Below are 22,710 nucleotides of genomic sequence, written 5' to 3' on the forward strand. Positions count from 1 at the left end.
TTGTTTAACTCTGTTGTTTATTTATTTGTTTATTTTGCTAATGACCCCAGCATGGTCTGTTGTAGGTTTGCCCAAATATCTTCTGCTTTTTCCTCCCTAGACAGACAGGCCACAGACCAACTTTAGATAAGATTTTGTCAGCAGGAACCACATTTGAGAGGATGTTTGCTGTTTGATGTAGTTCTGTACAAATAGTTGAATAATATTATGGTGTAGTTAAAGAATAGCTGACTTCCTTTATATACTGCAGAGTTCTCAAAGAGTTGTTTCTCTTCTCATGGGGTTAAAATCAAGAAACAGAAAACCAGTAAAACTATTCCTCAGTCTGATGACGATCCGTAAAGTGTGTCTTATTGGGGATCCACTGGCCTAGAGTGTGTATTTGTGTCAAAGGTTGCACTTTGGGATCATTCATTCACTGGTGCTTCAACTTTGGACACTGTTATTACTAGTTAGTTACACATTACACAGTCTAGTTAATGTGACTGGAGAAAGTTACCCATGAATGAATGATAAAAGCATGAGATGATCTATTTGCTGAATTTTAAACCCTGCTGGTGTGGTGGAAGTGAAAAATACCAATCATAGCAATGTTTAAAAAAAGATTAATTAAAAGTACATAAGTGTTATCTGATAAATGCACTTAGAATATCAAGAGTAAAAGCACTGCCTCTGCACTAAAATTGACCCTGTGGGTGATACATTATTATATATGACATTATTTGGTTGTGATTACTGATGCATGCATGTGCTAGTGGGATTTACTGATGTAGCTAGTTTTAACTATACTGTATACAGTTTAAAGGGGAAATGCCCCTCTGGTGGAAATGCTAACAGTTTAATATTAAAAGAACCAGAAAGGCTCAGAATAACTGGCTTATTCTATAATAAACTAAATTTTGTATTTTATAAGCTTATCGTGTGCTTTTATGTTAAGTTTGCGTAAACTAACCTAAAACCTAGTCTAACCTAAACCAAGATAACTATAGTGGAGTAAAACAGTAGTAATAGTAATAGTATGACTCATAAATGGAAATACGTCAGTGAGGTGGGCTACAAATACCTAAAAATTCTACTTAAGTACAGTACAATATAGCTTAATTGTTATTCAGAGAGAAGCGCCGTGATTGGCTTCCGTGTCGAATGGCGTCACACACAGCTCTCGGAGCTGGAAAAAAAAAAAAAAAAATCTCCACTGGTGCTTAGACTGTGTCTCTCTCTTCTCCCAGAAAAAGCGCTGTAAAGTTTTGTCACTGAAGAGAGTAAACTCATGTAAGAAACCGGATGACGGATAGCTTTGAAGTTGGATTAGTGCGGCTGTCTTCTTTTTCGCTGTAACTGTGTTTTTAGAAACTTTGTACTGGTGGTTTTTAACGCGAAGTCCAAATCTCCGGGATTGCCTCTCATCTCGAAGTTCCCGAAGATGAACTTCGATCCGGTGGTCGGGAAACTTTCTGTAAGTAAACACGACAATAAGCTTTTGAATACATGCTTTCTTGAATATATATCACGATGTATGATTATCAGTTGCTTTTATTCTGTAATTGAACCTCCATTAATGGTTAAAATATACTCTAAACTTCGGATAGCTTCGTATCATATACGCACTCTCGGCGGTACCGCAGCACAGTTATGTTATTTAGTTAATGATACAAAGTAACATGTTGATTCAAATTGTCGCCATGGCGGCGAGAGAGTTTTAATAACACAAATACAGAGTGTTTCATTAAGTTGAAGCCCAGAACAAACAGACAGTGACTTTTTTTTTGGGAACCTGTGCTGTGACATGGGAGCTGAAATCACGACCAGGCCCGTGAACTTGTGTGAGAAGATGAAACAAGCCCGTTCATTGTCCCACAAGAACACATACACAGGAAGCAACACTGTGTTTGTTGTTGTTGATTAAAGTGTTTATTTCTGTAGAGAAGCTGCACTCATCTGAACCTTGTTGGCTCCTGTTTCTAGTTTGTGTGCTCAGTTGAGTATCGTTTCAGTACATGTGCTGTATCATTCACTCTGTCCCCTCTCTCCAACATTACAGCCACCATCTGTGTTGGACATCATGTGGTCATATTGTTCAGACATTCAGCATATGATGGGGCTCTTGGTCTGTCACAGCGGATGTTAGCTGGTCCTATAGGCACTATTAATAAGTGCTGTGATCTATGGCCTGCTGTGGAGTGCACCTCTGCTCCAACAAGCTTTAAATCAAATTCTGTGCAGATTGTGAGAAGCACGGGTTTAGTAACATGTCTGAAGCTGTAATCAGTTTGACCCCTAACAAGCCAAGAATTCACCTTGCCAGTTAGTCAATTAAAGTCACAAACTCTCAAAAGTTTTTCCACTGAAGTTTATTCCACTCTCAAACCTTCACAGAGACGTCTTTTCATTCCTTGGCTGTTGTTTTTTCCAACTGTGCGGCACCAAACCCTAACACTATGAATACTGTAAGCTCACTGTAAGGCCTTAAAGTGTGACCATTTATTAAAGGTCCCTTGGATTACTGCAAAACGTATGATTGGATTTTATGTAGGACACTACAACTCCCACTTCCCTTCAAATACAAAACTTGCTGGTTTATATTACAGTGTGTGATAAGAAGCGGAAAATGATTCAGAGTTCTTAATGACAGAGCAAATTAAGGCTTGCCTTCTTTTGTGGTCGATAAGGGCAACAGTGTCGGTCATTAAACTGCAGTATAGTGGCATTCAATCAGAGATGCCTACTGTAGCTCTGCTCACTGTAAGTGTAGCCGTTAAAGTAAATGTAACATCTGCTGATGTGCCTGGGGCTTTAGTGTTTGTTTTCTGCATTGTCTGATCTGTGTTTTAAGTCATGCAGTGTTTCCATTACTGAAATCAGATTTACTTCTCCGGGTGGCAAAGTCAATGTTTATCTCTTTTGTAAACCACAGTACATTCTGGAGGCCTCGCCAGCAGGCCCTGTTGCTAAGGGACTACGAGGAAACTTCAACCACCCCCCACCCCACTCACCCACCCCGTTTCCCCCTCTCCCTAATCCCCCCCCTCCACACCCCTTCAAATTGGCTTGAGTGTACGTGCCTGGCTGTCCAGTAAACTTCCTGTCTAGAGTACACAGATATGCTGATATTAGTGGCATCAATTTACTTCTTAGGATTGTCATGCCCATGCAAATGTGCACGAGATTGTTATCTGTTATTGCTTACTGTTTGTCTGGGTGTTGGTTCACACAGGAAATATCCCCCTCTGTCCCTGTGGACAACACAGGCAAGGGCAGGACTGACATCTGGGACAAGTGAAGGCCAAACTGTGTCACTGGGGACTAAGCAGTGGTCAACAGAGTTCCTAATACTGTAACTGCTGCTTGCTGCTCTGCATGGTGACCATGTGAACAGTTATAACTGAGCCTGTGTCTTAGAGAAGCTCCATAGACACTGAATGATGCAATGCAGTGCAACCCACTCACTGTCAGATACCAGGTGGTTGTGTGCCTTTTTGTATTTGCATTGGAGTTTCCTGGCACTTATTTTATGCTAAAGAGCAGAAATGGTTCTTGATGTTTTATTGATGGTGGATTGATAAGTCTGAAGGAATCTGTTGTTGCTGTTGTTGTCGGTGAATCACTCCTCAGTTATCAAAGACCTACTGACTCTCCAAGGGAGTGCCACCTGTTCAGGTGCCACCCACTCACGTAATGCATACCATTAGAGGCAAGTCAGCACTCACACATGAATGGTCCAGTTTGAGATAAGTGGGGATAATTTACTGTGTGTCAAACATCACTGGGTAAACAGATTAACTGTAGCTTCATTCTAATATGTTTTTAGACCTAAATAGCAACTAATTCTTTGGTCCTGTGATTGGTGAGGAAATTGGCACTCCCACAAACTGTTAAATGTGTGTATGTGAGGGCGGTTTAACTCTACATAATGTTGCTTACATATTTTTATGTCTTGCTGCGTGTCCTTCTATGCTTGTAGGTGTATTCTCTTGCTGCACAGCAAATTGTCCCTTGGGGGACAAATGAAGTAGAACTTTCTTAATGTCACATCACACAGTGTCGTCAGGAATTTGCGAACCACTCTCATACACAAGTCTAGCATGTGTACAGAAGTCATCTGATGGGTCAGATCACATGAGTCAGAGGTATGCAGTCCTCTTTGAGGACATTACAGAAGGGATGGACGCTGGTTGCCGAAGGGCGCAGAACAATTCCCAGCTTTTCTTCTTCTCAAACACATTTCTATTTTGACTCTACCTGTTTTACAGTGTTTTAAGATGCTAGTGTTTACTGCAATGTCAAAGAGTGGTTATTAAAATTGTTGTGGACATGAGGATAAAGCCTCAGTTAGATATTTTATTATTTGTGTACAAGTATCCACAGGTGTATTTCATGAATGGGTAGTGCTTAGAGCTAAAATTAGTTTTGATGAATATACTTTGATAGTCAGTTAATCATTTCAGTCTTTTTTCCAAACAAAATGCTGAATAATCTCTGGTTCCAAGATTTTCTGCTTTTGTCTGTCTTTTGGAAATGAATATCTTTCGAAATTGAACTTTTAGTTGGACAGAATTTTTTCAGATACCAACTTGGGTTGTTAGAAACTGTGATTTTATTTTGACTATTTTTGGACATTGAATAGACTAAATGATTGATTGATTCATCACAAAAAATTAGCAGGCTAATCAATACTGAAACTATATGTTAGTTGCAGCCCTATTAGTATTATTTGCAGGATTTTATCCACACTATATATAATCAGGAGGATACTATTAAGAGGAAAGAATTACTATTAGAATTTTGTTATTACTGTATGTCACAATAGTAAATGCGGGCATTTCAGTAATCAAAGTCTATCAACAACTAAAAATAATCAGCTACTTTAACAACTGACTCATGGTTTCAAGCAGAAATGCCAAATGTTTCTTAGTTCCAGCTTGTAAATTTTGAGGATTTGCCACTTTCCATTGTGTTTTGTGATCAAAAACTAAATATCTTTGGGTTTTTGACTGTTTATTGAACAAAACAAGTAATTTGATGACATCTCCTCAGGAAGTAATTGTGATGAGCATTTACAGATTTTAGTTTGTGGGGAAACAATTAATCAGTTAATCTTTAAAAAATCCACAGATTAATTGATATGATTGAAAATTATCAATAATTGCAGCCTTTTATTTCAGTCTTAGCAGCTAAAAAAAAAGGGAAGGGATGGATTTTCAGGCATTGTGGACATTTAGAGACACCTCAGACACAATATGACATAATATGAAACCAGAGTGGCATAAGGTTTGCATCAGAACTAAATGCTCTGACTTCCTGCTTTCCTGGATGAATGAACAGATTATAAGAGAAGTCTTTAGTCTTAAGACAAACTCAACCTTTGTCCAGAGAATGGACTTCTGTTTACAAAGACATAAATCCGACATAAATTCCAGCTATTGATGGTCACTTAAATCCTTGTTGACCTGCTCCACCAGTCACATATTCTACATTTTTGCTGCGATGTGTTTATAGAGAAGGCTATAAACTGCCAGCGCTTCACAGATTTTTTTCCCTTTTATACAAAGACAAGCTTTAATGGAGGTAATGTGATTGTCTCTAGAGCGAGGTGATGGATTCCTGCACATACTTTAATCTATTAGTCATCCTTTCTTTTCATTCTCTCCCTCAAGCTCCTGGAGTTGTCTTGTGAGTCGCCGCTCTGCTTCTCTGTGAAGGGCCTAATCAGAATTTGAAAAGCCTAAGTTAATAGCCCTCCTGCACACAAATCTCTAAATTCAATTTGTGAATGTTGTTGACGTTCAAATTGAATGTCCTTGCTTATCCCTCAGAAACTTACTGTATGAGTCACAATGATGTTGTGCACACTTGAAAACAGTCAACCCTTAGAAACCACAGAGACCACTTCGACCTCACAACGCAAACAAGTTGGAAAATGTGTCATGCTGCACCTGCGTACAACTCTTGAACCTTTCAAACTTTCAGCGGCCCCCTCTCTTTCAGTCACCAGAACAGTAAGCTCATGTTCGTGTGGTCAACGTCAACGTCAGGGTATCAGTCATTTCACCAACTTGTGGTTAGCCGAGCGATTGCCAGGAAATTCATCAAAACTGTCGTCATCACAGATTGTTTTTGTTGTTTCTCTTTTTTTTTTTTCCCCTCCCTGGTTCGAAAGGTGAATGTTACCTAACCTGCTTGTGACACACTGTGACACTCATCTAATCAGTGAAGCATACCTCCTGAGGAAACTCAAGAATTTGTGTCGCGGAGCTGCTGCTTCCCTGAGTTATAAATATCCAGCCTAGCGGATATGTTGCGGGTCTAATCGGGTGCTGGGCCTGCTCTGGGGCGGGCTGCTGTGGAGCGAACAGTTTGGAGCTGAACCCTGCATGAAGCCTCTGTATTGTCTCAAGCTTCCTGTGCTCCCTGAGAGGAGGGGGCAGCCGCTTTTCACACGCTCCCACACATACACTGTATGTGTGATTGTGTACTCTATTGTACGTGTGTGTGTATGTGTGCATGTTTTGTCGCTCAACAATATGTTTTTTTTTACACTGTTAGCACTTTCTTGTGTGACTGCTTTTAAGTGACAGCGTGAGTGCCATTCTCTTCAATTTGTATCATTCACTTTTATAATGACCAATGTATCCGAGCTTGACTGAACTTTGGATTTATTTACAGCTTGTATCAAGTGTCAGACTTCTTTCACTTCACATAAGCCTGGTTGTACTTGCCTCCATCATCTAACACAAAATGTCAGTGTAATTTATCACTCAAGTAAAGTCATGCGTGGTCACCCCCTGCTCCCAGTGAATGCCAGGATCTATCTGTAAGACAGATTCAAAGCGCATTCACTGTCCTATTAAGGTCAGCTCACAGAAATCTGAGTTATACTGCACTGAATTAGAATTAAATTTAGGACAAATTGTACTTGACGTGTCATCTTAAACAATGAGTTGGAGCATGTTGGTTAAATTAGTATTATGTTAAAAAAAAAATAGAAGTCAGTCCTAAATCTGGACATGATATTGGAAGATGACAGTTATCAGAAGATGTCACATTGTATTTCTGTTCTGTTTGGTATTTTACTGTAAACCTCTGATTTATATCTCATTTCACCATTTCAGTTCCTTCAGGTCAAAGGGTCATCTGAATACTATGTAACACAAATTACACAATAGAGCAGTCATGGGTAGGTAAAGGTGAATACCATAAAATATCAACCCAAGCTCAACCAATCAATCAGAAAGCATAGAATTAATTGTAATAGAGTGATGAGATTGTTGATTAATCAATTATTTACTAAATTATCAACACAAAGTTTATCAACTTCTACTTGCAACTATTTTGATAAACAGTTAATCGTTTCAGTCGTTTTTCAAGCAAAAATACTGAAAAAAGCTACACACTCCCAGGTTGCAGTTTCTCAAGTGTGAGGACCTAAAACTGAACCACTTTAGGTTTTGGAGTTTGTGGTCAGACAAAACAAAACATCTGATGGTTGTTGAGGTTGTGAAAGGCATTTGTAACAAGACAAAAATAGCTTTTTTAGGATTTAGGATTTGATTTGTACCATGTTTCTCTAAACTCCTGACATCATATCAGCCTTTGGCAGCTGTAACGCAGATACTGCCCCCACTTCAGTTATCTGGTGGAGGCAGGGGTTCTCTTTCTTGTGGTTGTGGGAGGCAGTGGTATTTGATAGAGACTGAAGTGGGGTAAATTGCAAATCAGCAGCTGCAGCAAAACATGTTGGTTCCATCCTCCACCCTGTCATGTGCTAGAGTCCTTAAATATCAATTCCTCAATGAAGCATGGAAATAAAGTAGTAATGGTCGGTAATCAGTGTTAGTTTACGTGGTTGTTGACTCAGACCCTCAAGCTGCTGACCATCTGTAATCTGATGAACTGATTAAGTTGTTGTTAGATCAACAAATCACTGTGCAGTTAAGGTTACACTCTGGATTTAAAAACTGGATTAAATTGATTGCATAAACTAAAAAATGACAACTTTGACTGGTTTTGTATACACTGCATAAGTAAATTATAAATGCATTCAAGCTACTATGTATATTACGAGTGACCTTATTTGGGAGGTCTTGATTGATTGATAATCTTAACATTGTCAACACTGAATTTACTGCATGTAAATATTGTTAATCTAAATTTATCAAGAGCTCTTTTGCTCTCTGTCATGTTGTCTGAGACTATGGTTGTACAGTATCTTAACTATCACAAATGCCCGATAATTAATGAAAGAAAACAACCAGCTAATAAGAGAGGCATGATACAGAGAGTCAGGTCCGGCTCCGGATACAGGAGTATAATGAGGTACATCATGTCTTTCCTTATCACTTGGCTATGATTGAAATCATCTGTCCAATATGAAATGAAGAATCTCCCTTGGTTTAATTGTGTGTGTATGTGTTGTGTGGGGTGTGTGTGTGTGTTTGCATCACATTTTCTGTTTTCTGTTTCTGCCCCTTTTTTTTTTTATATATATATATAATGGCACTCACTGTAATTCCCTCAGGGATATGGAGTGATCACAGCCCACTAAATGGCCCATTGATAACCTAGGTCAACTGAAAGGATGTCCTGTCGTTCAGTCACAAATGCATTCTCAGTGTACATGGCATGTGAAGAGTTTGTGCCAAGGCCATTTGGAAGAACCCGGGGTGGTTTAGAGGAAGTGGAGGGAAGCTACTGTTGTCAGATAAACAGAAGGTCTCTCAGTATTTTATTGTAACTCTTATTAGTTTAACTTGTATCCATACAAGCATAGTACTAACCTATCATACATGCAGACTGATAGCATGACAATAGGACACTGTTTTACCAAATAATCTGCAGCCCAGCCCACTCATTGTACAGAGGATAGAGAAGACTGTGAAGTGGACTGAGCCGCTGTAGCCCAGAGTTGGAGAGTTTCCAGGGATTGTGGGTTTGGAGGGCTTTCTGCACTGAGGTTACGGTCACTCTAGTCTTCCCTCGCTTGGTTATAGAGGTAAAACTAAGCCACATTGTGGCTGCCCATAGTGTTTATGTATACAGTACATTTGTGCCTATGTAGTTTAGCAGCCTTAGGATATTAGTGTGAACACATGTTGATGGCCTTGTTCCTTCTCTTTCTGTGCAGGCAGGCTGTGGTTGAGGAACAGCACAAAGCAGGATTCCCTCAGACTGAGTTCAGGGTGTTTTTTTTTCCAAAATAAAAGCTGGACAGTTGTTTTGGATTGTCACATTAGCGCATTGAAAAGTGGTTAAACACTAGTATGACTGCCATCATATAAAACAATCTCTCTTAAACTATTCTCAGCATTAGTTTTTTAGCATTAGCATTAGCATTAGCATTAGATTTTCTTTTCTTCTCCTTAAAGCTGAAATAATTAATAATTAATATAACAATTATTTGAATAGTTGCAACAGGAAATTAATCAGCAAAAAAACAAAAACAACAAAAAAAGACTTTTGAAGACGTCACCTTGTTACAAACCAAACAATCAATAACTTAACTGAGAGAATAATCTGCTGATTAATAAATAATGAAAATGGTCAAGAGGGGCAACCCTACTTCCCTTCATAAAATATGATTGGATCCTCTGTGCAGTAACCTTCAAGAGCATACCAGGTTAGCTACTGAACTTGGCTGCACCTGGGAATGTTTTGAATAACAGGCCCTGGAATGAACAAAGACTGGAAATGATGTCATCTCTATGCTGTCTATGCATCTTCACTCTCAAAGAGGCACATGAGTTTTGACTTGTGATTGGCTGTAGTTATGTATTAGCTACTCGCTTTTGGATAAATACTTTTTTTGGGCATTGATTGAAATTTCACATTCTCCTCCTGCACTGTAGAAGTGTAGAATTACCTTCAGTGCGGCTCATTCTTTCCCTGTTGTCTTTTTTCCCATCTTTTCTTTCCATTGCTTTGTCGTGCACATGTGCTTATACACAGATTTTTCTCTCTAGCCTTTTCACACAGCCTTCTACTTACTCCTTCCCCAATTCCATGTCTCTCTACTTCCCCCACCCTGCAGTCATACACATAGTGTATTCAAGTCTAAAGACTCACCCTGTGTCATGCAAGCTGTTAGTCCCCCCCCCCTCTCATTTTATCTCCCTCCCCTTTCCTTCTCTCTTCTGCCTCCCCCATCCCCAGAATGTTTGGATAGATCTAAATGGTGTGATTGTGACTGCTCTGCCGGCCGTCTGCCCCTCCACGTCTGCCTCTTAGCGTCTTTGGAAAGTCTGACGTGAGCAGAGGGAGAGGAAGAAGGGAAAAGGCAGAGAGAGAGAGAGAGAGAGAGAGAGAGGGAGAGAGAGGGAGAGGGGAAAGTTCTTTTGAACAACAAGGCATGGCGGCCCTCCAGAGAGCCAAGTCTAGCGTCAGGAGTCAGTCTCAGCTCCAGCCTGTCTCTCTTTCTCTACCTCTTTCGATCCTCTCACAGTCTTTCTTCCTCTCATTCTCCCACACTGTCTTTTTAGACCACCTATTCCCCCTAGAACACCCCATCTTCAACTCACTGTCTACAGTTTCTCTCTTTTAATCGATCCTCCTCCATCCCTTTCTCCCTCTCAACCTGGCCCACTCCACCCTAACCTGTTCCTTTCTCTGCTGGTCTAGTAGAGGTGGGGAGAGGGGGGCAGGGGACTGGTGCACAGGAGAGACAAAACCTCTAAATCTAGGCCTCTCATTTACCCAGATGGTGTCGCATTGCGTTTGAGGTGCTTCATGGCGGTGTCGCATGTCATGGCATTCAAAGAGCCGGGGTTTAAGAATGTGGGTCATTTGAAGTAGAGGCACTAAAGTGTGTTGTTTGCCAATGAATGGGGCCTTCTCACATTGACATGGTGAAAAGCGTGTGAATAAACACCAGCGCCTGGGGGCCACACTAAAGTGTTCGGCTATATTCTTCTCAGTACCCCACCTATACAAGCCTGTTATTATCTAGCACATGAATGGATTTCTGGAATCACATTTGATATGGGCACTGTGCTGGTGTTAGCTGAGATACCTTATCAGACCCTTTCTGGTAACCCCACAATAGAGGAAACAGAGTCTCTGCTTTTTGAACTTTGCCTATAAGAAAACCAGATCATGGAGTAATTAAGTTTGGTTGCCTGTTGTGTTGCGTGTAGTTAGCGTATAGCTCTGCATCTTGCACACAGGATTGTTTTGCCTCTAGTTCTGACCAGCTGCATGGCTCCCTTAATTGCTTTCCCACGGCAGATGTTCAGATCAGATGGTTCAAATTAAGTCGTAGATTGCTCACACAAGGTTTCCTATGAAGATAGACTCTCCTCTTTACTGTCCTCCATCTAATGAGTTTGAGTGGGCGAGTCTGTATACTGTTGATACACATAATAATGCAAAGCGTCTTTTTTTCCTCCTCTCTCCCTGTCTGCCTCCTCCTCTCCCTGACCTTGATGATTCAGGTGTTGGTGGCAACACTTCTCATTGGGCTGGTGTGTCACGGAGCAGAGCCTCCAGCATCTCAGTGGTCCAGCGATGAATACAGAAACCTCACCCTTCGTCGACCCTGTGTGGAGAATGAGCAGTACCTCCACCGGGGACTCTGCTGCCTCAACTGCCAGGCTGGTAAGGAAGATCATCTTAAGCAGACTATACAGTAGCCATACAGCTTCAGCTGCAACCAAACACATAAGCAACAATCAACAAATTGTAGCTTTTCCTGCATCTTAAAGAACTCATCTATGTCCTCTAAATTAAATGAACTGAGCGCAAGCTAGAGCCAACATTTAGAATGGCATTTTGTGTGAAAAAAAAAAAAAAAAAACTGAAGTCAAATGTCAAAACCATAACCTGAACTGTGTCCCAAACGAGTTTAGCAAATATTCTCTGCCTGGTCTGGAAAGAATGCGTGATGGCCAGGAGCAGAAGGCAAACTGCTCCATCTCAGCAGATCAGAGTGAAGCACAAAGTGAAGTGAAAAGTGCAGGATATGAAGTCAAGGTTATTTTTAAGTCCTGAGTAATTAACAGTACCAGCCCTTTTAATTCATTATGTAAAGAATTTGGAGAGGCTGTTAACTTTTTTTTTTTTATTATTTAGCCCAGAACTTATTTAGCCAAGATGCAATTACTGCATGCTGCTGCCAGCTGATTTAATTATTTCATTTACCATTCTGAATTCTAAGAAATCCTATTTTATACTTAATAAACTCAGGTTTTATAATTTTTTTCTTTTAAATAAAACTTAGGGCTCTTTGGTTCACGTTCAATGATGCTAACTAATCTGTCATTTCTAAAACAAATGCCTTTACCCTTCACCAAATGAAATGAGCATGAACACTTAAAGGTATTTAAGTGTTTGACTGAGAAGGCTTACAAATTTAGTGACGGTCCTGTATAACTTCTTACTTGCCAGCTCTTGCAAATCAACTTGATTTCTTATATCTAACAGAAATGAGGCCTTTAGAAAATCATCAGTGTCTACAAAGACAGAGACAGAAATGCGGAACTATTCATGGGAGATAATTAATAGAAACTAACAGCTAAAACAGAGCACGTTGTCTGCGTGTGACACTGGGTTGCAGAAAGATCTTGGATTTTATGTGTTTTCCCACTGTTATGATTCAGTTTTCTTGCATTCTTGCCAGTTGGTCAGTTTTCACCACATATTTAAAAACCACAGTGACCACTTAATGGAATGAAATGTTAGCTTTTTGCTTCTTTTTGTCAGTATGAGCTGTTATTTAACCAGACATAATGGTTTTTGTTTTGGTTTGTTTTTTTCTAATCACTTTTATCCTAACCCCACTGAACGTGACCTAAAACAAACTGATTCACCCCTGAACCAACCACAGGACCAATACTCTATTTACTGAATATTCAGAGAGTTCAACCAAAGCTGTCCTTGCTATCTGTAACATTTTCTCCATTTTCTACTGTCTGTCTTTTTTTCATTTGTGCATCAGATAAATCCTGAAAACACATGAGAATCAAGTGGTTTTATTTATGGCATGCATGAACTGAGTATAAAAATTGTAAGCATGACAGTCGACTAGTGGAGGAGGTCAAATAACTGTTGTTCAGTGAATCGGTTCATGTCCTTTTTCTAGTCAGCATGAAATGTGGACTTAAACTTCCTGGAAACCTGTCAACTTGTATGAAACCGTGAATCATGTACAAGCAAAGAAAACCTCAAAATCCCACCCTTCTGCCCTTTTATCAAACTGTCTTTATTTCCTTAGCTGTTATCCCATTGGTTTACACTTCAGAAGAACATAACATGGCGCGAACCCTCGCTGTGGTATGTCCTGCCCAAACATCCTGTTTCGGCAGGAAACACATCACATTAATGACGTCAAGATCCACAGGACCTCGAATTAACTTTATAAATGAGAGTATGTGTTTATCATTTGAGCTGTTGTCTGATTGTTTTCTTGTTTTATTTACAGGAACCTTTGTGCATAAGCCCTGTGAAAGAGACCAAGAACCAGGGAACTGTCTTCCCTGTGAGCATGGACAGACTTACACAGAGCACTCCAACGGCATGAACCGCTGTCTGCCCTGTACCCACTGCCGCTCAGGTAATAAGATCTTCTGCGACTTGACTTGTGATTTTCACAGAATTATGTTAAATTTTGTTACACAGTTTTTTTTTTTTCAGTCCAAAACCCAGAGATACTCAATTTACCATTACAGAAGACAAAGAAAACCTGAAAATATTCACATTTTAGAGGCAGGAATCACTGAATTTTTGCCATTTGTGTGAGAAGCTTATTATAAGAGGGGGTGTCTCCCCGATAAATCTTTGTTCATGGACAACTACAGTAAGTATGTCATGCCAGGTGGAACCAGGAAGTAGCTTTGTCATATCTGAAAGCTGAAAATAAGTCCCAGGTGGTTAAAAGAAAAGAAAAAAGAAATGAAATAACACCTAACTGAATTGCCCTTTAATTCAATCCATTGCCTTTTAAAAAATTACAAAAAAGTAGAGTCTTCTGAAATCCAGTTAGTCAAAGATATATTGTTTGGGAAAGTTAATACCCTTTTGTCTGTGCCCCCTGCCTTTCAGACACACTCATGAAAATGTGATCTTATGATGTTACACGGAGTAGCAGGGCGTGTCTTTGTTTTTTTGTTTCGTACACTGAATGTGAGCATGTTACCCATCTCAGGAGATTTGCTTGTGTGTCTGTCCTACCTGGGTGAACTGGGTGTGGCCGTGTCTCATTGTCTCCCACACTGGACGTCTTTGTGTCCAATGAAAGGCTGGAGCCACAGAAAAGAGAGACTAGTGTTACATAGGATGTGTTTTGTGCTCATTCATTGCGGTTTTAAGATAGAGCTTTGTGCATTTTGCTCAAGTTTAAACTGAAGTTAAAAATTACTTAGTTTAAATTCTTGTTTAAACTAAAAAAAAATGTGAATGAATACATTTTAAAAAGTTGCTCTCACTGTTTGCACTTGACATGACCACTGCTGATTGAATTAATCCTTTATGGTGTTGGATGGAGCCTCACCTTGAAGTTTAAGCCATGATTTCTCTAAAGCAAAGTGTTATGATGAGCGTTGTGAAGAGTATTTCCCCTGTAAAAATGATCTTGGTATTTTATTCAGAACATGTTATTATTCATTCAGAGTTTGATTCATATTAATTGAACTGCACAATGTAGTTAAATTAGACAGGAAGTACACAGAAAAAGCTGCTCATATTCAGTTTGGGCTAAGCAGGCTCTTCAATGCCCCACCCTCCCCACCCCCAACATTCAGACTTTTACAAAGCACCTGCCAATTGAATGAAATAACAGAATGAAGAAATTACAGTGTATTACAAACACCATCTGCCACTGAATTGCTTTGCAATTCTGAATGTTTTTTTTTTTTTTATTGGCCTTTGGGTTTGCCCTTACTCACATCCTATTTAAGGCTTTGTTGCTCTCTCCTGCAATGTGTTACATTCCAGTCAGCACTGAGCATAATTATGTAACAAAACTGAAAAGAATAATTTCTCACTGCATTGGACTACAATACCATTTCCTCTGTACAGCAGGCACTAGCCACAATCTGTGTCCAACATGGCTTATCTTCACTGTAAAAATTAGCTTCTTTAGCGCTGCATGAAGGAAGCAGAGAGTACTGCGTTGTCAACTGTGTGTAAAATGGCTCCACTGGTGATAAAAACTACCACACAACAACAACAAAACGTGATTTCTAGCTTGATCAAATTAACTAAATGGCAAACAAAAGTAACAAGATGGAGCAGATAAGTCACTGAACAATGTCATCAGCATGTTTAAAGTCCAACAATGTCAGCTCTGTTTAGCTACCATTGTAATTTGCCTCTTTGTACAAATTATAATAGAAGGACTGTGAGAAATTTCACAAAATTCAAACCATGAACAATTTAAATATTTTTCATGTGACCTATTTTCACAGTTCATAAGCTGTTATTTGGTATAGTCAGATATCCTTGTGTTTTCCAATCATGAGAGATGCTTGTGCGCTGCAGGGCTAAGCATTTTACAACCATGCGTTAAATGACATTGTCCCATGAGTGTTTACGCTCCATCTTTAGAAATGAATTAAACAACCTCCAAGGGAAATAGTTTTATATTGGAAAATTGTAATTTGATTGTGATTATTGTATGTCGTTAAATTTAAACAACCAAACCTATTGTCCCAATTACTTGGTATAAGTAGCAGTTGTTAGCTGCCTTTGTAAAGTCAGTAATGGTCTCTGACTGAGTAAGTGTGTATACAGTGAGTACAGAGTGTAACCATGGAACAGCTGAAAAACAAGAATGTTATTAGTTGATTGGTCAAAAATTTATTTCAGTGGCTGTTGAGCTAAATGAGAAGATAATTTACTTTTAGCACATGGTAGAAGCTAGTTATGTAAATAGTATATTTTTTACCTCAATGAAAACAACTCTGTGGACACACAGAGATTTGAAAATTAAAAAATATATATTTTAATAATACTTTTTTCTGATAAATCCATGGTCTGTTTATGTGTTAATATCCATACAATCCAAGTTATTGCCTTGAGCCATCAAGTCACTCCATATATAGACTTGCATCACGCGAACATAACATAAGTTGCAGCTGTGGTATCTGCAGGCCCAATCTACCCAACTGCATTCAGGTCATTACATTGATAATCACTCAATATTAACAACAGGACAGACAAGGAATTCAGTGTGGAGAGATGGAATGGGAGAAGACAAACACTGGAGTCTTCACTCTTAACTATGTGCTCTGTACAGACAAAAGATAAAGATAGAATTTCTCCCCATAAAATACACTGATGTTTCCAGTTCGTCAACAAAATGCATCTTCTCAATAATGTTTCCTGATGAAGGTAATAAAGTGTTTCCCGGCTGATTACCAATTGTGAACTTTGTGTCTTTGGCAAAGTTGATGTAACACATCCTCATTTACAGTGGGTGAACTCAGTCATAAATTTGCACCAGAAATGAATATGTTAAAAGCTACTTGACGGACTTTTTAACACTAAAACTTACTAAAATGAGCTGATTAAAAGATAACAAGGGTGAGCTCACTGCTTATTTTGCTACCATACCAACCTAACACTGTAGTTTTTCCTTAATTAGCAAGAATTGACATCAGATTTTAGTGAAAAGGTCGTCCTGTGGAGGTGGACTGCTGCTTTGTTATTAATTTTGATTGTATCTTAAAAAGGCCGGAACTACTGTCTTTTAGGTCTCAGTTTAATAAATGAACCATGCCAGATTCTCCATCCCTCATTATACTGTTAGAATGAGGCAAAATATATCTAATAAGAAGACAAAATTGGAAAGTCAATTATCTAACTTTTTTTGTGTAAAAGATTACCATAATTGCTAACGGCCTACAAATTAGCTGAAAAGTCTGCAACGTTCTCTCTCATTTAACACAAGATAATGGTCACAGGTTTGATATGAGTCTACTTATTAAACTCTGTACACTCTGTTCACAAAGTTAGATAAAGTTGCAAACTCCTTACAAGTTACACACTCTTGGTTGACCGGTGATTTGTACTTCTTTTTAGCTGTTCACACAGACTCTGTGGCGATCACAGATGCGTGGGGAACACTACTTTACATTTTACAGTCTAGGAATCCAGGGGCTGGTATGCTGTGGTTGCAAATAGGCTCTTTGCCAGTTTGCCTGCATCATCAGCTTTAATTTTATAACTCAAAGACGAGCATATACCACAATACATAGTGAGTACATAATGTACATGATGTACATAATGCCATCTGTTTCTCTATATATCAGTGGCTAAAAAAAATCATTTCAGATATCACTTTGTTTTATATCTGTCTGTGCGTTGACTTCGCTGTGAAACTAGTTATTTGATGAGCATTTTCAGAGGGAGCTGATTGGTCCCCTGTTTATTTAATCCTGTTTGATTTATGTCCCTGGCCATTAATGTCATGATATTTCATGAACAGACTCATGTCTGCTATTTCAGTTTTCTCACAACTTTCCTAATTGTTCACAGATGAGATTGAAACTGCATCCTGCACCACAACTACGGACACCAAGTGCCGGTGCAAACAGGGCACCTTCTGTGTACCAGATCAGGCCTGTGAAGTCTGCAAACGTTGTGCCAAGTAAGTGTGATTTACTTCTTTGCACCCAAAGTGTCACTGAGTTTCTGTCTTAAAGGGGGAACTCTGTCAATTTTACACACCAAAGTCTGTTTACAGATCTTGGGGAGTACTACTGCATGTGTGGAAAAAGATGAATAAAGTCTTTTGTAGGCACAGAGGGAGCGGCTAGAAGTCTGATAAATTGATAAATGTTGGCTGGGGCTGAAGACTACAAAGTTGAAAAAGGAAAAAAAATCTGAGGGTGTGAAGTAAGAAAGAGGCAAGCTTGCCAGAGCTTTGTAGAGTCCAGTGGCTCAAGGCTACATTAGCTGCTACTAACATAACACACCTGAATCTCCAACTGAACTGTCAGCAGTTGAGTTGAATTGTGGGTAATGTAGGCACCAGGTTTTGACACGGAAGAATATTTTGAATTAAAAAGACAGTACCTTTGGTTCTTCTGCATCAATTTTGACAATTTTCTTTTATAACCTTCAAATCATGAGTCTCACGCTGTTGTATGCAGAAGTGCACTACTAAATCTGTCCAGTCCTCTTTTAAGCAGCTAGTCAATCTTTCAACCCAATTCAAGCTTAGCCCCTGACTAACAGAAACCCAGAATGAGAATAAGAAGTACTCTGGGTCCTCAGGACCAGGTTTAAATTCCTAGGGTTATGCTGTGCTTGGGATGTTTTGATATCACTGGAAATTCATTTATTTCTCTACAAAAATACAGGTGTAAACCAGGAGAGGAAGAGGTGAAGAAGTGCACCCCCTTTTCTAACACAGTGTGTCGAAAACGAGATCCGTCCCCTACTGAAACATCCCCAGCCCTCCCCACACAGACCCCTTCTTCTTCAGCGGACATTGGTAACTTTTCAGTCAAAGCTCACTGCTTAATTGGATTAGATTGTTTCTAAGATTTAATTACAGTCCTACACTGATTTATCTCTGTTTTTCTTTTTGTCAGTTATCCCAATATGTATTTTGGCCATCATCTTCCTCATTCTTCTTATTGGACTGGCTGTGTGGTGGTTTGTGATCAGGCAGAATTCATGTGAAATACCATGTGAGTAGATATCATGTACTATACATTTGTGATGCAGTTTTTTCATTAAGGATGTTTTCCTAATGCTGTTTTCCTGCTTTTATACAGGTTCAAAGAGCCATTGTGATTCTGGTGAAATTGTTAAGATTCCTATTGTAAGTTATTTTGTGTTGATTCCTTTCACATTGTGAACATTTTAAAAAAAAACTGGTTGTTCTTCTGTGCCAGCAATCACAATTATTCTATGTAATCTGTTGAACGATATGTCAATGTATTCCATCCTCTACCTTTCCTCTGGGCAGGACGAGAGCGGAGCCACAGCAGAGGAGAGACAGAACAACCAGAATGCAGGTCTGGAGGGAGAGGAGTCCCGCCCGGAGTCACGACCCCTACTGCAGGAGACCCAGGGTGGGATAACTAAGCCTGCTACCCTTGAAGATGAGGACCGAGGGCTAGGGGACAGTTTGCCCAACACCACCAGTTCGTCTCAAACTAGCCTGTCAGCCCTGCCCACAGCAGCCTCCTCTGGTAACACCCCACACCAGAGCCCCAAAGCCTGCAGACAGTCGGCTGCAGACATGGTGAGGGAGGATAAAAAGCCTCAGATAGATCTCAGAGATTCAGTTGTAAACTGAAAATTCTGATATTTTATTTTCACATTTTGATCACCTGTGCCACAGTCCCTTACATCTGTATCTTCTCTCATGTTATAGGAAGATCCTCTGCGACATCGATTAGTGCCACTACAAGGTAAGATTCCGGCAGCTGGAGGAGGAGACTTCCACTCCAGAAAAACCTTTGTTTTTTTAACTAATTTCTTGAAGCTGTTTTTCATGCCACTTGATTTGCCCTAGAAGGCAGCTAGCTGTACACAGGAAACCACACAGTTTATTGCAGTTCATGTCAGTCCACAGGGAAGTCAAATAAACAGTATCTCCTCAAGATCTCACATTAGCTGCTTGATAGATTAATAATCTCATGACAGTCAGGCCATATTTAAGCCCACAGGGGTTTGGAACTGTTTGCTTCGTCTTTTTTCCTGTTGTTTTTTTCTCATGCTGAATTAAAAAAGACATGGCTTAAGAGATTTGTTTGATCCTGTATTGAAATCCTGTTTGTATGTATGCATGCCCTGAGGGTTGTTCCTAAACCATATAGAAACAATGTATATACTGTTGAGTGTTTTTTAAAGCATTTAACTTGCATAACAACCCATTATAGATCCCACGTTCATCCATTCTGTGTCTCACCACCAAACTTTTCTCTATTTATCTCTGTTTTTACAGGCTCAGAAAAATCCTTAAAGAAGAGCTTTGATTTGTTTGATGAGTACCTGGATGTGCGGATCCATAACAAGTTCTTCAGAATGATTGGAGTCAGCGACAACCACATTCGAATTGCAGAGAACGGCACCCCTGGTGACAAAGTTTACGAACTGCTGAAGAACTGGATGCAGCGGCAGGGACTAAAAGCTGACATCAACGACCTGTTGGACACTTTGCTAAGTATGGACCAGCGACGCTCAGCTGAGATCATCGCCTCCACAGCCCTGCAGAGAGGCTACTACAAGCACGCAGACACTCCCTGAAAAAGCTGAAGTAGCAGGGACCCGCAAGTGAAGTAAACACGCCTAATCCAAGGAAAAACTAAAAGCACAGACACTTGTCAGTGGACACCGTGTCTCACGAACAGGCTTACCTCTTTGTGGCTGACCGGCCATGTATTCAAAAGCCAGTAGTTTTAAAAAGAAAAACACAAAAAAGGGGAAGGTCGAGTCGTATTGATCAGCACTCTGAGGATGTTGACTATCTGCCAAACACTGACGTGTAATAATGAACATGAAGAAGACAACGTTTTGTGGCCAAACTTGGCAGTGTTACCGCCACAGAAGACCACAACAATGTTTTCAAAAAGAGCAGAACAAAATATGAAGGTGTCAACGTCCACAGGCAGAAATGGCTGAATGTTTCAAGCCGTAATGAAGCAACATGCAGCCAAATACTGAAAGCTTAGAAGTCTCTGGGCACGTGTCACTCGTCTGGTCCTCTACCCAGATCACAGTACACTACCTGGAGACAAGGATATACACTGGTTTGTAGGAGTGGCATTAGCTATGTCACTAATACTGTGCCTCTTTGATGCACTGACCTCTGGCACATGTAGGATTTAAAACAAACAATCATGCTATGTTTGGGGTTTTTTTGTTTGTTTGTTTTTTTGTAGATTTAGGCTTCTCTGAAACCATAGTAACAGTCCATTTTCCTGACTAATGATAGGAAAATATTGTCCGTTTGTTACAGCAACAGTTACTGTGCAGCCTTACTAATCATAAACTTTACCTCTTCAATGCCATTTGATAATCTAAATTTACTTAGGTGTATTTTTTTCATTATGATTTCATTCACAGAGCATAGTGATTCAAAACAGATTTTGTACAATCGAGACGCATTGTAGAAATGTTTCTGTCCCGTATTTTCTATGTTCAGTGTTACTACTCATACATGACATTGGAGAAGGAATTTCACTGGCTGTTTCTGTTAGAACAGCTGTTAATAGTTTAGTAAGATGTTTCCATAATGTTTTCAAGTAACCTTGAAAACTTCAAAGGTCGTTTTTATTTATTGATATATTTATTGTAATGAATAATAATTATCTTTTATTATTTATACCATTGACAAACGCGACCCCTGGAAAACAAGCACACTGTCTGTTTGTGTTGTGATGATGTTTAGCTTACAGGGCAAAAATGACTGACATCCAACTTTTCAAGGTGTGGTTGAAACTTGTAGTGTTTGTTCAACTCTGCACTGTGTGTTAGTGCAGCACCTGGGTCCACACTGTCGATATGTCAATGTTACATGTGCCATTTCTTCCCAAATTAGTTTCCATTTAGACCACATTCATCACAGCGCTGAAGCTTTCTTGAGTCGAATGTGTCCAATTGACATCGGTCCTAGAAAATGGGGACTGACCTGTTGAGTCCAGCAGTTTTGGTGAAGGTGCAGGTACGGAATGTTTTGTCTTAGTTAGACTCAGACAAGATGAAGGAAACATTTTCTGGATTTAACAAGAAGCTCAAATTTATTGTCCCAATGTCTATCCCATGTACATACAAATGTCCAGAGAGCATTGAAGCCTCATAAAATGTATATGTATATATGCAGCTCTATTAACAAGCCAAAATGAATATAGTGAGGTATGAAGTTATTGAGACAACAAACATACAGACCAGAGCGGTTGCTGTTGTTGTGAAATTTTAAACTAGAATTTGCCCGTTTTCTGCAGTCTCTAATGTATAAAACAAAGAGTTACAGAGTTATATATTATTGCTGAGAGTGATGCTACAGTGCTGGCACTGCCATCTATTGACAGACAATGAAAATACAGCCTGCATCAATTTCTAGGGACCCTATACAGTACACTGCTTTCTCACTTAGCATTCTCATTTAACATTTTTTTAACTCATCTATTTCTCAACTCATACTCTTTTTTTTTTTTCTTTTACAGTTCTTCTCAGCCTTCCAAGTAGTAGCAGTGAATAGGCTTCAGTGCATGTTTGTGTGAGTGTATGTCTCTTTTTATATACAGTTCTTTCTGTGTTTTTACCTTCATATATTTCATTGCAAGTCCTAACCTGTTCAATTTACTTCCCCTGTGTAAAAACCTTCTGTTCAGCATTACCATTAAGCCATTTCCCCCTTAGTTATTGTTTGCTTGTCATGGATTTCAGATTTAAATTATGCAACTACAGCAAAGCTGTTTTTATGTCAATTTCAAATAAATGTTTTGTACAGATACTTCATTGGAATAGTTTGAAATTACTGATGTTTCTATTCTTTGTTTATAACAGCTGATATATTGCCTGTTAGTTTATTTTAATTTTAAACATTGCTCTGCCAGAATCATTGTTACATATAATCTGTGGTAGATGGGAGGATGGTTTATTTTTGAAACATACGACTAATTCAGGGGAGGATCACAAATTATCTAAATCCTGGATGAGAATGGTTATTAGCTGTTAGATATGTTACATTAGATATTATATTTACATATACAGTAATATTAATTTTTCCACAGCCAAGATGCATCCAGTCATGATAAATAGCTG

The 22,710-nt window shown here is 39.3% G+C and overlaps 1 protein-coding gene across 2 annotated transcripts; it reads left to right on the forward strand.

The window, feature by feature from the left end:
• The first annotated feature begins 1,172 nt into the window (after positions 1-1,172).
• On the forward strand, positions 1,173-22,399 carry tnfrsfa (tumor necrosis factor receptor superfamily, member a). Of its 2 annotated transcripts, XR_001962956.2 has the most exons (11): positions 1,173-1,456; positions 11,424-11,586; positions 13,409-13,540; positions 17,464-17,575; positions 18,291-18,424; positions 18,525-18,623; positions 18,711-18,757; positions 18,905-19,183; positions 19,316-19,352; positions 19,889-21,607; positions 22,110-22,399. XR_001962956.2 is itself a non-coding variant. In XM_018694255.2 (10 exons), exons 1-10 carry the CDS (start codon positions 1,424-1,426, stop codon positions 20,188-20,190), a joined length of 1,338 nt encoding a protein of 445 aa, XP_018549771.1. In that variant the 5' UTR covers positions 1,173-1,423; the 3' UTR covers positions 20,191-22,399. The 2 variants fall into 2 exon arrangements, 1 of the variants encoding a protein (XP_018549771.1); XM_018694255.2 differs by having other exon boundaries at positions 19,889-22,399.
• Positions 22,400-22,710: the final 311 nt, after the last annotated feature.

Source organism: Lates calcarifer, linkage group LG9 (assembly GCF_001640805.2).
Source record: "Lates calcarifer isolate ASB-BC8 linkage group LG9, TLL_Latcal_v3, whole genome shotgun sequence".
NCBI lineage: Eukaryota > Metazoa > Chordata > Actinopteri > Centropomidae > Lates > Lates calcarifer.

Coding starts and splice junctions, on each gene's coding strand:
- tnfrsfa (XM_018694255.2), top strand. CDS start 1,424: ATGAACTTCGATCCGGTGGTCGGGAAACTTTCT. Junction 1,457..11,423: donor CGGTGGTCGGGAAACTTTCT/GTAAGTAAACAC, acceptor TTGATGATTCAG/GTGTTGGTGGCAACACTTCT. Junction 18,425..18,524: donor TTCTTCTTCAGCGGACATTG/GTAACTTTTCAG, acceptor TCTTTTTGTCAG/TTATCCCAATATGTATTTTG.